The sequence below is a fragment of the Aulonocara stuartgranti genome (assembly GCF_965226115.1).
Source record: "Aulonocara stuartgranti genome assembly, chromosome: 7".
NCBI classification, from domain to species: Eukaryota; Metazoa; Chordata; class Actinopteri; order Cichliformes; family Cichlidae; genus Aulonocara; species Aulonocara stuartgranti.
This window is the reverse complement of record NC_138945.1, coordinates 60,154,211-60,172,015: the sequence shown is the minus strand read 5'-3', so window position 1 is coordinate 60,172,015 and position 17,805 is coordinate 60,154,211. Positions and strand designations below refer to the sequence as shown.

At 40.3% G+C, this 17,805-nt stretch overlaps 1 protein-coding gene across 2 annotated transcripts in view; it reads right to left on the bottom strand.

Annotated features, from left to right (window-relative positions):
* The window catches only part of frmd4a (FERM domain containing 4A), a 92,330-nt gene extending 75,595 nt beyond the window's left edge, over positions 1-16,735 (bottom strand). Inside the window, exon 1 of one of the 2 annotated variants that reach the window (XM_082539887.1) lies at positions 16,680-16,735. In XM_082539887.1, coding sequence (XP_082396013.1) covers positions 16,680-16,694 — 15 coding nt within the window. In that variant the 5' untranslated portion in view covers positions 16,695-16,735. Of the gene's footprint in view, positions 1-2,112; positions 2,291-16,679 lie in introns of those variants that run through there. The other variant, XM_082539886.1, reaches the window with a different exon arrangement.
* Positions 16,736-17,805: the final 1,070 nt, after the last annotated feature.

The window sequence follows — 17,805 nt, the reverse complement described above, 5'->3', positions numbered from 1 at the left end:
TAGTGAGCTGAGGATTAGGAATAGTGGAGCTTTTACAGGCTATAGCTGGTTCAATCTCTTAGTAGGTGTTGAACATCTTTTTGCACACCCTTGGAGTAAGATTCAGAAAGAATGAACTATTTAGTGGCTAAAATGGTCCTAAATGGGATAGCATTTTTTCTTTTCAGTTTCTTTTATTTACTTCAGGTGCAGTATTTGCTGTGAGAGTAGATGGCTCCACTTCTGTTGAGAAACAACACAGCATTACGCTGCTTCTGAAAACAAATATCTGGGATTTATTACCTTCCGTACTGTTCCTGAAAGCCACAAATCAAAACTCCTGCTTTCACTACATACGCCCTTTTATCTCAGAGGATGAGAGTAAGTGTATTAAGATGAGATTATGCAGCATAAACTTTGACAGACTCCTGCACTGGTTCATCACGCTGTGATTCATAAATCCACTGAAAGTGACTTTGATGCCAAAACAGAGATACCCACATCAACTGTGGGGCATGTGAAGCTCAATGTGGCTGATGAAGATAAATGCAAAAAGTCATTTAGTTATTGAAAATGATTCCAACAGCTCTGTGGCAAATCTGTCCAGGGTGGCAGACAGCACAGATATAGCAGACTTGATTCGGCGCCATATCTCTGAAGCCAAGTCTATCTCCAAACAGCCCGCTAACACTCCTCTTTGGATTAAAGCACGGGCCGATCTGCAAATACCAATTACATCGCTCGCATTAACTGCCAAATACACGACAAGGGGCAGACAGACAGGCAGACGGACAGGTGGGCAGACAAAAAGGATGGAGAAGCAAGAAAGATCTGGCTTAAAACACCAGAAGAATTTGGGCGAATCCAAATGCACACGGGAAAAGAAAAAAAGGGTCAAAACTCCCACTGAAAAGAAGAGAAGGAGTGTGAGTTGTAAAGGCGAGAGAGGGAAGGTGAGCAGACGGGGGTACTCATGTGTGACAATCCCATCAGGTCATCCCAGTGTCTCAAACCTTTCAGCATCTTCGCACATCGAAGCTTGTGTGTATGAACTATACCTGCAGGTTACAACAGAAATAAACAGCCTATTAAAATGTATGCAAATTCTCATATGTATGGGAATTTATTTTATGCTGCACGGGTCAGTACCAGTGGTGATAAAATGAGTGCTGCTAAATCATCTTTGTCCTCCCAGGAAGGGGGAAGCAGGTAAAATAGTAACAGAGGGTCCAGCTAATAAGTTATTTATTTCCTGCGCCTGATTTAGTGTTGGATTAATGGCTGCTGAGAAACTTCTACAAAATCATTCCCATCTCCTGCAAAAATAATGCAGTAATGCTTTTATAAACATCAATATATACTGTATGTATTTAGTAACACAAACTGCCATCCAGAAGAAGCAGCAGGGTCAAAACGTACAAGGAATGACACCTCTCAGTCTCGATTACTGTCCTCACATTGGTGCTGAATAAACTCCCTGGTACTGTACGTTCTAAAGTAACACACAATCGCTAACACAGACAGACATATATAATTTACTTCTCTCACAAGCCTTTTCTGTGTGCTTCAGGCTCAATCACTGTCCAACAGATGCTGAGTACAGGGTACAGCCTATAGTCAACTATGCCGGACAGGGACATGAGCAACTAATACAAAAGGTCATGTTTAACGGGAACAATAGTGAAAGGCCACTTTCAGATATTCATCCAATTCACTGCACGGCTCCTCCCTTGCACCTCTTTCTGTGCTCCTTCTCTACCATAAATCAAAAGGCCAGTGGTTTGTGCTGAATGGAGATGGGCACCACTTTGAAAACACTGAGTCATTCTTTCAAAGCAATCCCTTGTTAATCTGTTCACACACACACACACACACACACACACACACACACGCACACACGCACACAGACTGCATGCAAGCTGAAACTAAATTTCAGGTTTAACATTTTTACCTACACACCAAACTGAGACGTGCGCCTCCCACTCTCTCCCTGCATCCTGCCTACAATTTCTGATTTATTTCAGCAATCATGCAGCTTTTAGGGCACGCCATCTCACTCTATGCTATTCTGGTGATGGATTCCTGTGGAAGAAACAGAGTGTGGGATGCTCTGCAATCCCCATGGTGACTTACCCGCGTCCTCATTGGAGACAGCAGTCCCTCCATAGTTGATGAGGTTGGTTCCAGTGGGCTCGGGCCCCTCTCGATTGTGTCACCGTATTATTCCAGTCCGCAAATAGATCCTGTTAGAAACGCTGTCTCATCCTCAGAGCGAACATCTCTTCTACAACACTGCTCCCTACCCACCCAGAGAGCCCAGCGCTCTGACAGGCTCACAGAGAGAGCCAGTATGTGTGTGAGTGCAAGCATATAGACACACACACACACACACACACACACACACACACACACACACAGAGGGAGGCAGCAGGAGAGAGGGCAGTGCCAAACTCCCAGTGCTTCTCCTCCTTCCGCCAACCTGTCAGTTGGTGTGGATCTTCCCGTACAAAACAGTGTGGCTTTAACGTGCAATGTCCACGGAAGGTTGCCCTCTCTTTCTGTCTCTCTCTAACTCTCTCCCTTTCTCCTTGGCTTTCGTTCTCCCCCTCTCTCTCCCTCTCCCGCTCTCTCTCTCTCTGCCTGTCCTCTTCTCTCTCCCTCTCCCTCAGTGCCTCCAGCTACATTTGTTCCCTTCAATGTGGCAAATGATTGCAGGTTTTTTTCTCGCTCTCTCTCTATGGCACAGCTCTCCTGGCAGTGCTCTCCCTCTGCTTGCACTCTGATCTCTCTGTCCGCCTGTTTTGCTACCTTGGACATCCCCCCCCCCATCTCCCATAATGCCCTTTTGTCGATCTTCCTGCTGACTGTCAACTCTGTGTTCCCGCCCAAGCTGGGGGGGTGGGTCAGACAAAATGTACATTTGTAGTACGTGTAAAAAAAAAAGGATTAAAAAAAGAGAGAGAGAAAAGAAAGCGACAAGAGGGCACTCCTGGGTCTCCTATTGTCCCTACAGACAATAGTGGCTCTTAATCGCCTAGCAACCTGATCAGCCTCTTTTCTCTTAACAGACAAGGCATGAGTCACTCTCTAGACACACAAGTACACACACAAACCCTGTCCCTCCTTTCCTGGCATGCCCACGCTTACACAGCTACACCTGCACCAAAGCCCACAGTATATATTCATAGCATGTGACAGGTCATCCGGTATATTGTGTTACAGCAGCGCTTTGGTGCTGTGATGTTAGATTCTTAGATTCAGTCTGTTGTTGCTCTATTACAGCATTACAGCGTTATTCCCCGTTATAAATGGACGAAAATGTGAACAAATCATCACCTCTGCTCTGAGTTGCATCTCGCCGTTGCCATGGCAACAATGTCCGTTAGGGTGGGCGCACGCAGAGGCGGTGGGATAATTCTAAATAAATAAATAAATACATGGAATAAATAAATAGATAAGTAAATCACTCCTGTGCCTGCTGTCTTTCCTCAGTCACAGCAGCTGGATCAAACTATGCACTTAGAAGACATCAGTGGTTCAAATGGCTGCCCGCTGACTTCAACAAGCCTTTATACCTGGAATGCAATTGAAGCACTCTGCCTCTCCTGTTTCTTATCCTTGCTTCTTGTAATTGACCCAGATAGGCCCAAAAAAGAATCAAATTAACTCAGATGATTGCTATATAATTTATCTTTGAGGATTCCTGATTAGCTTTTGTCTACAGCATAACATATCCTTGCCCCTCCACAGTCCTAACCTTTAAATTTACAATGTCCTTCTGATAAAAACAGTAAGAGAACAGTAATAACTTTTTATGTATACCACCATTAACAACAGACTTTGCAAAGTGCTGTAAAAGAAGTGAGGAAAAAGAGGAATCTGCTTGTAAATTAAATAAAGAAAGCCAAACAGAAATCCAACACAAAATGATGAATGGAGAGGCTGTTTAAAATTAACAATAAAATGACACATTATATTATACTGACAAAATGTCAATATTAAAAACTATCAATAAACGAATGAAATGAATAAAAACACGGCAACTGAAAAATCCTAGATGATTAGACAGCCGATTAAGGACCATAAAAAATTAAAAGTAAAGTACATTTTTTAAATGAAAGCAAAAGTATTCAAATTGCCCTAAGAGTATTTAAATTGACCTAAAGGACATCACTGATGTTGTGAGCGTTATCTCCTCAGGCAGGCTGTTCCAAAGCTGAGGAGCCCTGATGGCAAAATCAGTCATCTTTAGATTTAAGCCCTGAGCACCTCAAATTAAAAGGCTGTGAACTGGTTCATACGGGCACATCGGCATTTTTGACCCAAATCTGCTTTAAAATTGGTCAGTAAAATCCCAGAATCAATTCTGAAACACACAGAGGGCCAACAGAGAAAAGCCAAGGAAAAGCGTGTTAAACAAATGGTTCTAAACACTCTTAATGTGTGCTGAAGTGGAGATAAGAGGAATAATTCCATTTATTACGTCTAACTTTAACACATCAGGCTGCGCAAAAAGCATCCACTGCTCTCTTCCGTAACATGATTTGGTCAAAGTGCATCAATATGTGTGTCTTCAGGTACGTTTACATCCCAGCAGCAGTTAATCAATGGCCAAGTGATTGATTTGTGTCGACAAGCTGAAATCCTGCTGTGACCACTACACCATCAGATATCCACTGCACCGATGAAAAAGCAGATAAACTGGAATCTGCTGTCAAAGTTCAGCATTGATCGCAGCCTTGCCTGGACGGCGCAGACATTTAAGCACAGCAATGCATGGACATGATCACCAATGTGGTCCTATTATGTTCATGTATGAACAACAAGCATTGTCAAACTGATTTTATCGTTAATGCAAAGACTGAGGTTGCACAAGAGTCTTCTCTGGACTACGCCATCACAAACATGAATGTATGCTTAATAAAAGCACTGCTCGGGGATCCATAAGGTTGAAATTTATGCAATATTTACAGCCACTGAGCTACTAACCATCTAATTAAAAAGGGATAGCATTCAAAGTCATGAATTTCATTAATGACGCATATATAAACAAAAGATTTCCCTCGGGAAAACACTCCTCGGTTCACTTAACATAAGACAATTTACTACTTCACACGGAACATCGCCATGACACCACGCGACCGTATCGCTGCACGTGCTAACAAATTCACACGCCTCAGTGACATGAAACAGACACAGATGAATAAACATAAACAGACAGTGCAGACACACACTGTATCAATCCCTAGTTCTGTAAAACACCAGCTTATTGATGAGGTGAAAATTGTCAGGCGCCACAGAGGTCTCTATAGGGAGGCAAAGAGAGGAGCTCAAATTGCATTAATAAGATGACCTCTGACCTCACAGCAGGCTCTTAAATGTAAGTTTATACATAAATCTAGAGCGCATTTGCGCCTGAAAATTATTTTATTTTCACAGCAAATTTTCACAGTTTCTGTTTCTCTTTATTAAATATATATTACTACTCTGGCTAAATAAAACATTTTTTTTGAGGGGACAAACATAAAAATTCATCGAGGCATAAGGTCGAAGTGCTATTTTTTTTTTTAACCAGACTATATGTGCTGTCATACCCATATATCACCATCACACATTACTGCTGACAGTGAATGTTAACCTGTCAGCAAATCCTACACACACACACACACCTCGTCATCCCACTCACTATTACACCTCTACAGGACATAAAGAATAGAATGGGTGGAATATAGGGGGTGATAAACATTGCAATCACAGGACAATACTACACAGGGTATTGCACATTTCAATAATGCACACTTTCCTTAAACCCATCCCCACTGCCTCCATCCTTTCCCCATCCCCCTTCATCTACTCTCCTCTCCTCCACTTCACTCCTGTCCCCGTCGCCCCAGCTGAACCCCAAAATTAATCCCTGGTGACTTTTTCCATCACTCTGATGTGAGCAGACACACTTTGGTCCGAGTGTGCAGCTTTATTGTTCTGGCGCCTCTAGGTTCTCGCACGCTTGCTTTTTTATATTCTTCTGCGTTTAACCCTCGTTGTAAATTTCACACTTTCCAGTACAGACAACAGCATTTCCACTGAGTGAACATATGAGGGTCACATCATGGACAAATGTGAAAATGGTGTGTAATTTTCTTCTGGCTGTTTGTGTTTCTATTGAGAGCTGCAATTACACTGCAAAAAGCAGACGGCCAATCGGCTGAGGTAATTAGAGACTGTAACTTCATGGGGAAACAAAGGAATTAATTGCAATGATTACCAATTAAACTACATCAAAACAAAGAAAAGAAAAAAGAAAAAGAAAGCATAAACGAGGTTTGGTTTTTTTATTGAGTTTTTTTCCTTGTAGAGGCTCTCCAACTCATGCTTCAACCTGATGTCTTTTTTGTCGTTTAATCTGTTGTTCCATCTGCCACTCTGGACGTTTCAGTGCTCTTCTGATAAATTAGCCAGACACCACTTTTTTAGTTTGATTATTTAGTTTGATTTTTTAAAATATCCAATAGTGGAAATTCAACCAGGGAATATCTGCAGAACTACAGCACTGTGCAAAGGTGACTTGAGTCACCTTTCACAAAGTGCAGCACTTTATTGAGACCCGCAGTGTGTATTTAATATGAACACCTTTATTATGCAATATAATAATAATAATAATAATGGATACTTTATTGATCCCCATGGGGAAATTACTTGTTTTTCTCTGCATTTGACCCATTCACTCAGTGAAGCAGTGGGCAGCCCACTAAGCAGGCGCCCGGGGAGCAGTGTGTAGGGACGGTACCTTGCTCAGGGGTACCTCAGGGTAGCCGTTAAGTGGATTCGAACCGCCGACCTTCCGATCATGGGGCGACCACTTTACCTACTGAGCTATCCCTGCCTAAGCCTAAACTCTCTTAGGTAACCTCATTTATTTAAGTAGTCTTCAGGAATAGTTCTCCAGGCTTCTTGAAGGACATTCAGAGCTCTTCTTTGGACGTTGGCTGCTTATTGCTCTGTTCCCTGATGGCATGACAGCACTTCTTCAGTAATGTTGAAGTCCGGGCTCTGAAAAGGCCAATCTATGAATGATAGCGTTTCATTGTCTCGGTGTGTGTTTTCATCAAGGTATGCTTCTACTGCATCAACATATAATCTAACGTTCACTGCCATGCTTTAAAATGAACCCAATGCCAATCAGACACTTTCTAGAAGGTATTTCATGGTAGCACATAATCAGATACTTTTCCGCAAGTGCAGCAAAAACACTTTTCTGCATTCACAATGCCATCCGTTTTGATAAGATCCACTACCTGTACCTTTTATACCTGTTTCTTTTCCTTAAGAATTGCTTTTTGACAGCCACCCTTCCACTGAGACCATTTGCGATGAGACTTAAGCAAACAGTAGATGAATTAACTGAAGCTTTAGCTGTATCTCTCAGCTCAACTACCAGGTCTTTACTGGATTTCTGCCTATTTCTTGAGAATGTGGCTTTTAGATACCGTTAATCTGCTGCAGAGAGCTTTTTACACAGGACACTTCTTCTTTTGTCCTCAAATTGTCCATTTACCTCATATTTTTTAAATACACACTGCACAGCAAGCAGCTTTCAGCTAATAGCTCTTTTGGAATTATCTTGTTGGTGCAAAAATACTACTTTATATCTGTTTTTATGTATTCAGTGGGAACAGATTTTTGCATCAGGCTGCTAGGAATGAAGTGCCTGAAGATTCCATTTAAAATAGTCTTTTCTCTGCTATGTGTAGACACAACACAGTTTCATCTCTTTGGTTAGATGCCTTTTATATACTTGCGAGATTCATAGGTCAGTGTTAAGTGACTCAGCAAACAAAGATCACAATACTGTGAAAATGGTCAGGTCTGAGGACTGGACTAAATTAAATAAATATAAAAAAAAACAAAACAGCCAGTGGCCAGGAAAAAACTTTGCAAGACCTTCAGAGAAGAAAACTATTGCTCAAGACCACTTTAAAAGATTACAAGAAAGTCTGGCTGCTTGGAAGAAAACAAGATATAAGAAATGAAGGATGAGCCAAGACTTTTGCATAGTAGGATATATCAAAACCTATCTGGTACAGCAAGCCAGGTGACTACACTAAACAAGAGACTGGCAGCCCCATGGCAGAATGGGACAACAAAACAGAGAGAAACAGTGGAAGGAAAGAAAAAAGGAGTCATATTTATCATTATTCACTGTGTGTCCGGGCATCTGGCTGACAACAGAAGACCCTATAAGTCAATGTGTGACCCTGTCACACAACAACAGCTAAATCAATGCCAAAAGAGAGTAAGCTGCTGCTGACTCTCATAAGGTGGACAGGGACTTCTTGTCTACACAGACTAACAGAATCGGCTCAGTAGGGAGTTGGAGAGATAAGATGTGTCCCTGTTAACAATCACTGTCAATACTGTGGGAGGTCTGATGGAAAAACTGGCAGACTGGGACCCGCTGCTCCAGGTTTTCACATGTTGGGTGTAAATTTCAGTCAACAGCTTCTATGCTTGATAATCCTAGGATAGAAAAATCAGTATCATCCCTTGAATTTTACCCTTCCACTCTTATTTCTGCCTCCACATTAAGCCTCAAAAGAGGCAAAAAAGCAATCTCGTAAATTAATATTGACAAATCTATGTGGTATGTGTCTGAGGGATTAAAATAGTAAGCCAATGAAGTGTTGATTACTGCATTAATCTACTAACCACATAATCATCATTAAATATTTAAACTGTTCACTCTTGGTAAACGTTTGGTGTAAAAGGATTAGTCCAGGAATTATTTAAGCATTGAAATAGAGTAAAATCATCACAAAACACACGCACTCATACACACTTTACATCTGAGAACTGAGGCGTTAGTCTCTGCTTTCAACAAGATGTTAGTGCAATTGGTTTTTGCTATTTAGAGTCACCAGTCATGGCCAAGGTTGAGATTTACTGTTATATATTGGGGTGTGCCAAGGGTTCTGGCCATGTTTAAGAGCGCCAGGTTGATTGTTGCCAGAGGGAATATGTCTGACATCTAATCTAAAGTTCATTAAACAGCAATCCCTAGAAACATGCTGCACTTGCACATTGATATGCCCTTACACACACATATCCGCAGTCACCCACACCCACACACAAACAGAAACTACCCTGCACCAACATGCACAGACGCATACATTTGATATGTGTGGTTGCCCTCATTGGCCTGCAGTCCTTGGAGGTAGTTAAAGGAAGAGGGGGAAACCCCTTCTCTTCTCTCACACCTCACCACAGCTCAGAGGGACGAACATCTTATCTCACTACTGCAGAGAGACAGAGAATTAGGAGGGAGAAAGATGGATGGGAGAGGGTAATGTGAGCAGGGGTTTGTAGGCGAAGGACATACGGGATTGAGGGAGTGTGGGCATAAGAGAATAGCAGCGAGAGACAAAGAGGGTGAAAATATTCAATCAGCCTCATTTCTCCAAGTTTTATGCACGGGAAAAAAAGCAGCTTCTGTGGGACCACTGATTGGAAATGTGTTGTACAAGAACAACATAGGCATCAGCTGGACTATATTCACGTTTTTTTCCACAAGACATCTCACAGGAGCCTAGAATCTTCTCCTCCATAGATGTGCTAATGTGAAAACACTTTCTATCCACCACATATGTGCGTGCTGATGAAGTGTTATCGGTGCCAAACAATATTTCCCCCTTATTTAAATGCACATTTGGGTAAGAAGGAAAGTGAATTGATTTTATTCATCGTGAGCCATGGCATGAGCATGCCCGATGCTATGAAGTCATTCCAAAACGGTTTCCTAGCAACCGTCGTCACGGGCAACCAGCATTCTCTGCAGACAGCACACCGAGCCTTGCAGAGAGAGCGAGAGATACACAGAGAGTGACAGCATGGTGGAGAGTTGACCGCAGTTAATTTGGTGTTTGTGTGTCAGGCTTTGCTTATACAGACTCATCATCTACATTCATGTGTCACCATTACTCATACCGGTTCATGAAAAGCCTTTTCTTATTCAGAGGAAGTGTGCGGCTTTGCAGTTTTGCCATGATGACTCCTTTTGCAGGCAAAGACACTCACAGAAATGTGACCTATTTCGATATTCCTGACACACGCTGTACACTCAAACACATGCCCAAAGCATGGCCAGAAACTCAGTATAGCAGGTACCAGGAGTGATGCATTATTCACCTGCAATCAAACACTGCCCTCTACTGAAGAAACTCTAATAAAACATGCTGGCAGTTCCTATATTCAAATAAAATGCGCCCTCTTTATAAAAAGAGGTTGAAAGCTAAGCATTAGGCTTGTATCTGATGACACATCAAATAGCAAACTGTTTGAAAAAGTTTATTACTGCTAAAGCTGTAATCATGATTAAAGTAAAAAATTACATATCTTTCCTCAGGGAGAAAGATTCCTATACTATATATGTTAATGTGTATGTCGACCTTTAACGAACAAAGTTTGGAGCAGGTTTCTGGCAAGTCTGACAACTTTTAAGATGAATGTAAGAATTTACATATACTGCACATACACTACTACTAATACACTATTTTACAACCATTAGGAATCCATACAGTAAGTAAATTCATCCTTCACCCCGTCATCAGTGTGCCTGTTGGGTAATACATTCCCTCAGTACTAAATAATATATATATATATTTATTAAATATTATACATGACTGAGGGAATTAGGCTGGTTAACGTCAGTCAGTGTTGATATCAGTCACTGATCAGCAGGACTGGGTCTTAAGTTTTCAGCTAATAGCTCTGGGTGGAAATTGTGCATTAGTTTGAAATGAACTGAATACAAATTACCGGACATCGTTGTAATAAGAACCGTAATTAACTAAATTACAAAACAGATAAACATAAATAAATGTTCACTTAAAAATGGATGCAGCCACAATTTTTTAAATTTCAAAAATACTCTTGTTTCCTTTATGCAAATTGTTTAAGCAAATAAAATGCATCCTCTGTTGGTCAAATAAAATTTCCCTTACAAAGACAGTCATTAACAGTGTAATCATAATCTAATTACACATCTTGTAAGTTTAGTTTATTATAGTTTCATATTTTTGTAACTTGCTTACATAATCCTGATTTAGCCATAGCAGAATGACAGCCTATTATGAACCTCATTTATACACTGTTTTTACTCTCTTTGTGTGTGCGCACAAACATGAACTAGCTCATGGGTACACACCTTTTACAATAATTTGCAATAATAAAACGTTACTATTGACTTAATGCTCTCTGACTGGCTGAATTTGCATGTAATGACAGGTGTGCTCAAATGACCAGAATACAACACTTCCTGTAGGCTCCTGGATGCATTAAGAACTGCAAAATGCACGGTACAATTTTAAAAGCACAAATGATCATAGATCTTATATTAGATATATAGTTGTGGTCATAACTTTGCATTTGGCCAGGGTGGAAATGATTGTACAGCATACATCTTCAATGGTTTTCATACCTGAATATGTTAACTTCATTAAAAACATTTAATAATTGTTGCTGAACCTATTAACTTCTCATTAGTGATCATGATTGACTACAGCTGGTAGGTCCTTTTTGCCAACATAAAATGGTTTTGTTTGACAGCACTCATTAGACTGACTAACACTCGGAACAATTGGAAAGTCCAAGGAACTCAGTGAGGATCTAACAAGGAAACTCACAGATTTATACAAGATCATCAGTTAAAAACACTATATGTAAGTAGAAGCCATCATTTTGCCAAGGCCTGGAAGAAGACCTAAACTGTTACCCTCCGATGAGCGGGAATTGGTTAGGATCTTCAGGAAGAACCCTGGAACCACTAAGGCTCATACCTGCCTTGAACTGGAACTAGTGCATGAACACCAGGGTCACTGTCCACAGTTAAGTGAAATATACATCAATATGCAGAAATCTGCAGATGCCCACATGGACATGTCAAATGCATACAAAATGCATGCAAGTTTTATGGACAGATAAGACAAACACTGAGCTATTTGGCAACAATGACATGAGGTACGTTGGAGTAAAGGTGAGACTTTCAAACAGGCTTTATCATGTCTTTATCTCCCTCTAGAGGCAGAAAAACGAAAGGTTTATAGCTTGGCCCTCTTTGTCTTGCTCTGCTCTGCTATTTCATCTTTTTCATTTTACCCCTGCTCCATGGAGAATTAGCTGTAAAATGCATTCAGGTCCATAAATATCTGGATAAATTGACAATCTTGCCTCTTTAAACGACCACAGTGGATATGAAATCACACAATCAAAATGTTATTGACGTGCAGACTTTCAGCTTTAACTCAGTGGGTTAAACAAAAGTCTTGCTTTCATTGTTTACAGACACATATACACACAGGCACTTTTTGTACTGTAAGCTATTACCATATCATTACAAAAAAAAAAACACCCAGTGAGTTAATGAACATCACACCTAAATCATGACATTTCTAAGAGTCACAGGGAGTTAAATCAAAGATTTTGTCGGTCATATGTGAAACTCTGTAACACAGTCTTGACTAATTTTGTTGCAGCATGTGTGTTTGTTCTTCTGCTAATATTTCTCAACACCTAGTTCTGCAGTTTACATCATTTTTCACACAGGAAGATCATGCACTGAAATTGCACTTTCTGCTTTTCTATAGCTGTTCCGTTACTTCTCTTAACTGAACTACACATGCAGTTGCTCCTCACAGAAAAGCAAGAACACATACCTGGTGGCACTGAGCATTTTAACATAACATATTTTTTAACATTATCATATTTCAACATATTGCAATAAATGCACGGCGGGAAGAAATGACATTTCGCATTTCAACTTCCCACCTTATAATTAAACCGTCTGAAACACATTCAAAACCTTATTCAAATACCCACTCAAATGAGACCAGTCATTGTTAATGGTGCCTTAAATGGATATCCTGTTTGTTACCCTGCTATACTGGGTAAGCCTTGACATGAAACATAAACATGATCCTCAAGTTTACATAGGTTTTGTTTTGAATATATTCTACATCACAAACATCTCCACTGGAAATTAATCGTAGAGAAATAAAGATTTTTTTCAAAAAGCGTTGGATAAGATGACTGTTGCTAGGACAACCAAGGTCATATGTCTGTGGAAGCGAGAGACAAAAAAGAAAGACGCAGCAAAGTCAGTCTGATGGGGTGTGCTGATTCAGTTACATCTGACTGTCATGGACTATTTTAAGAACTGAACACTGACACATAGATAAACTGCAGTACACACAAAGCAAAGAGTTTCTCAAGTCTCCGAAAGTCTTCTATTTCTTGCTGAAAACAGGATGTTGGTGATTTGTTCCTGGTTTCACTGCCCATACACCCATTTTTTTCTTTTTTTTTCTTTTCTTTAAAGCAAAGTTAAAGCAGTAGGCCAGGAGGACCGCAGCTACCATTCGCCAATTTGAGCAGCCAGCAGGAAAATATTATTAAACAAGGAGACAAACATCTCCACAGCTACTGTGAGTTCATCATGGGCAACATGAAGTTTGGCATATACACAACCAAACAGTTAACGTTTTACATTAAAAAGCAAACAGATGCTGTCGTTGATTATTTTAAAGTCACTGCTTTTCAGTAACATTGTCATGCCACATTTTGTTAGAAATGTTGATGCGGTTCAGGTGGGCTAAGTGGGTCAAGACATGGCTAAAAGATGGAGAGGACCCAGAAGAACGGTAAAAAAAAAACCTCAAATAAGAGGCACTCTGACATTAAGAGAGAAATTTAAGAGGTACAAAGAAAAAAGTTGATTTGTTAGTGAAACTGTGAATTAACTGTTTCCTGGTATGCAAAAACAACCAGTTTTAGGCAGCAAATACAGCCATTTTGCCAAAGAAGTCTCACAGTTACCCAAAACACGTTCTTGACATGGTCACCAGAACGCTTGTATGGACACTTTTAAAGTGCACAACCCTTTGCAACGCATTTAAACACACAAACATGCAAGGACCAACATGCTGTGCTAATGAGGCGCAGGAGCATTTTAAAACTTTTTAAATGCCCATGCACCTTTTCCTAAATTTAACCGAGAGGTTTTTGGTGTTTAAACTAAACCAGTGAGAAAAAGTTGCAAGTGAGTGGAAACACAGTGTCAAACAGAACACAATTCAGTCTCCTGGATGACAAACCTTGCGACTTTATCTCTATAAACGATGGACCAGTATCTCTGTTTCCAATATTGCTGCAACCGATGTATCACGGCAACAACGGACAGAAGAGAATTATGAGATAAACCTGGCTGCTGAGTACAAAAATGGAGCTAATCAAGCCTTCTGTTATTACTGGATCAACTGAATATAATTGAAGGACTTCACTGGTAGACAACTGCTTTTTGTTATAAATAAATATACTGAAACCATGACTAAGTGTGGTTTTTAGAACAATTCTGATCTGTGTCCTGCCCAACAACCATCACTGTTCTATAGTAGCTAAACCCTGCCTTCTTCAGGGTTGTTGCTGACTTTCCATAGGATTGGCATGTATAATTTGACCCAGATGAAGACGATATATCTCTCATTTTACACAAAGGGCTCTTCAAATGATTCCTTATCTTTTGGAGCAGAAAAAAGGAAGCTGCAAAAATATTCCCTGAGTTTACCTAACATAACCTTGCACGTACAAGGTAGGCACGATGAGAAAATGTGACAGGTGAGTTACTTTGCACATGTATGACAAAGTGACTCACCCGTCATATTTTCTCTTCATGCCTACCTTGTAAGTGCTGCTAACAGGACAGCTCTTCATTATGACAAGGGCCTGTTCTATGTTAACTCACTCCATATGGAAGACAATCAGCCCCTCTGGGACCTGTGTCAACCAGAGTGTGAAATGTCAGATGCATGCACGTTGTAGCACACACACACACACACACACACACACACACACACACACACACACACACACACACACACACACACACACACAATATACACATCCATGACCCACGGCAGTCACATTCACAGCAGCAGACACACACACACCCACACAAAGGGAGAGAAAGTGAACTTGGAAGCAAATCGAGATTGGTCTTTCTAGTCAGACATCTGCTCGGTCCCAGAGACAGATGGTGAGCCAATCAGACCGCCTGGTGCCTCTGTTACTCCCCGCCTCTTGTGCCATCCTGCTGCCCCTCCCCTAAACCTGCATCCTGGCTCACATGACAGGTGGCACCTTGTGAATGTGACACTGCCACTGCCCTGGAAAATTATTTATGCATTCACTTTATTGAAACTGACATGCAAATAAGCAAAAAATGAAACATTCAAATCCAGCTCACTTTACCTTTATCTCACGGTTCACGCCCTACGCTCCATACTGAGCTTATTGTGTCTCGATGCACCAGTACAAACAGAAATCTCTCATTTATCTGCCCTGATCTTTTCCACAGGATCCTGACCTCTTAAAGGAGGGCAGCCATCAGATGGATATCTTATATGCACTTTACTGAAAGCAATATCCTGCAAGTCAACAATAGCCAAAAGGGGAATCTCTTAAAACTGATGCAGGATCTAAGCATTTTGTTTGCTCTTAAATATTTATTCAAGAGACCACATGTTATGTCATGAGTGAGTATATAAATCAATGTACACGTTTCATCCCATATTCGTTCTATGCACTGCAGTAACCCATAATTAGAAAGCCTGGATAATTTCACTGCACAGATATGCACCTGAAGAGGTAGCCTGACAACGAGACAGAGAGCTTTAACAAGCATCAGGGTGAAGGCAGGGAGCCACAGCACAGGGAAGGATTGGCAGACTGTGATGAGCATCTGCCGGGTGCATGCTGGTGCTCATTAATGGCAGTTTCCTTAACCCCTCACTCACATTACCTGCACCAGCTAAGCTCAGCTGATAACCTGGCAGCCATTAGGTTCTCAAGAAATGCGGTCACACATCACTGAGAGGCTGCAGCATACATTAAGATGCAGTGCAAACACCACGCTGTTACTGCAAACACTTCCAACAGTCACACCTGAGACCTTCCTCTGGCTAGAAACAAAGACCACTACTAATGCTAATTGAAACTATGGCGAAGTCAGTTAATTTCTGCAGCTCATCAATAGTCCTTAAAGAGACTGTAAACAGTTCAGAAGATTTAATTACACGCTTTAGCCACTGGCACACAAACACCAACCTTTATACATTTATGCATGTTCTGAGATTTGAACTGTTTCTCTTGTTTGCTTCCCTCTACCCTCCCCCTTTTCTCATTCTACAATAATTAAATTCTTAGCTAGTAAGTAAAGCAAAAATAAGCAAACCCAAAAAAAGGGGGGGGGGGGGGGGAACACATCTGAAAATTAATTTATTCCACAAAGATCACAGCCAAATCCACTCTGAAGAAGACATTTCTGATGCTCTTTTGATCTTAATCAGCCAATACTGTGATTAGTTGCACAGTATAAATTCAAAGCTCCACGCAGTACCAGTTTAGTTTACTGCATATTTAACTCTTCTATAGTTTAATCTTATCTTTTTTAACAGCTGTTTTTGACAGATACACTCAAAACAGATTATCCTGCTTACCCAACAACAAAAGGATAGTTAGCTTGTAACTCATGTTAGCCGCTAATGTAAGTAAAGCAGTTGGCTAAAGACAACAAATAATAAAATTAATAAATAAATACCTTCATCAGAGGACAATAAACCTAGGTTAACCCAAAATGTGATTGTTGGACTTACATTTTTAAGAAACATTTCTCCTCTTGGATGGTATTTTTCTTCCACTCCATCAGATTTGCTCACTTTTTACTACTTCATGTTGGGCACTGAAGGCTAAGTGTAATCTTAAGGCCACAAACTACCTGAAAACCTTGTGCTTACTGTGTACCTCTGTGCATATGAGGAAGAGATACACGCACTTTAATTCTGGTCATTTTACTTATAAGAAAAAAAAATAGTGAATTGAAATTGTTCCTGTCTTTATTATTGAAGTTTATTTTATTTTTAATTGGAAGTTAAATATGTTACAAAATGTCAAATTGTATTCCAGTTTAAGATGATTTGCTCTGAAGAAATGAAACATTGGCTAAGTCCAAAATTAATTAAGTAATTTGTCATATGTTGATGGTGTTTATGGTGATGACACTTATCAACAAACTGCAGTTTTATGATCATCAAATTTTGTGCACAAATGATTTGCTTACATTTATTTACGGGCAAAATAGGCTTTTAAAACAACCAACTTTAATCCAGTGTTTGCACTTCCAAAAGAATAATAAGTATAAATACAGCGAAAAGTAGCACCAGTGGTGTAAAGAGGTTTGAAAAGGGCTTTTTGATCCAACTTAGAGTAAAACTGTTTCTTGCAGTGTTTCCTGCAGCAACTCCAGAGATTTAGTTAGCTGACATCAGCAGTACTGGTTCCTAACATCACTCAAGCATGACTGTTCTGCAGCCAGACTGCGGCTGTAAAAGGACAAATTCTTATATTATTACAGACAAACTAGAACTAAACAAATAAGCAAAAATAAAGTGGTGCAGGAAAAGTAGGCAAGAGTAGCCTACAGCGTGCAGACAGGAATATAAAGTGGAAGATAGTGAGGCATCAATAAAAAAGAATAGCAGTAATGGGATGCCATCTGTGCCTCTGCCTCTTGTTCATACTAATCACCAATAAGAACTTCAAATCTGTGCAGGTTATAAATTTGTTCATTGGGACATTACTTTCTGTCTTCGCAGCATTATGACAGTATGTGTCTTTGTGTGGTTTATAGTTATGTGTGCTTTTACAAACAAGCACCTTTGTGTGGATTGTAGGTAGTTTTAAAATTATGTCAAGCTTATTTTCTTACAAAATGCACAGAAA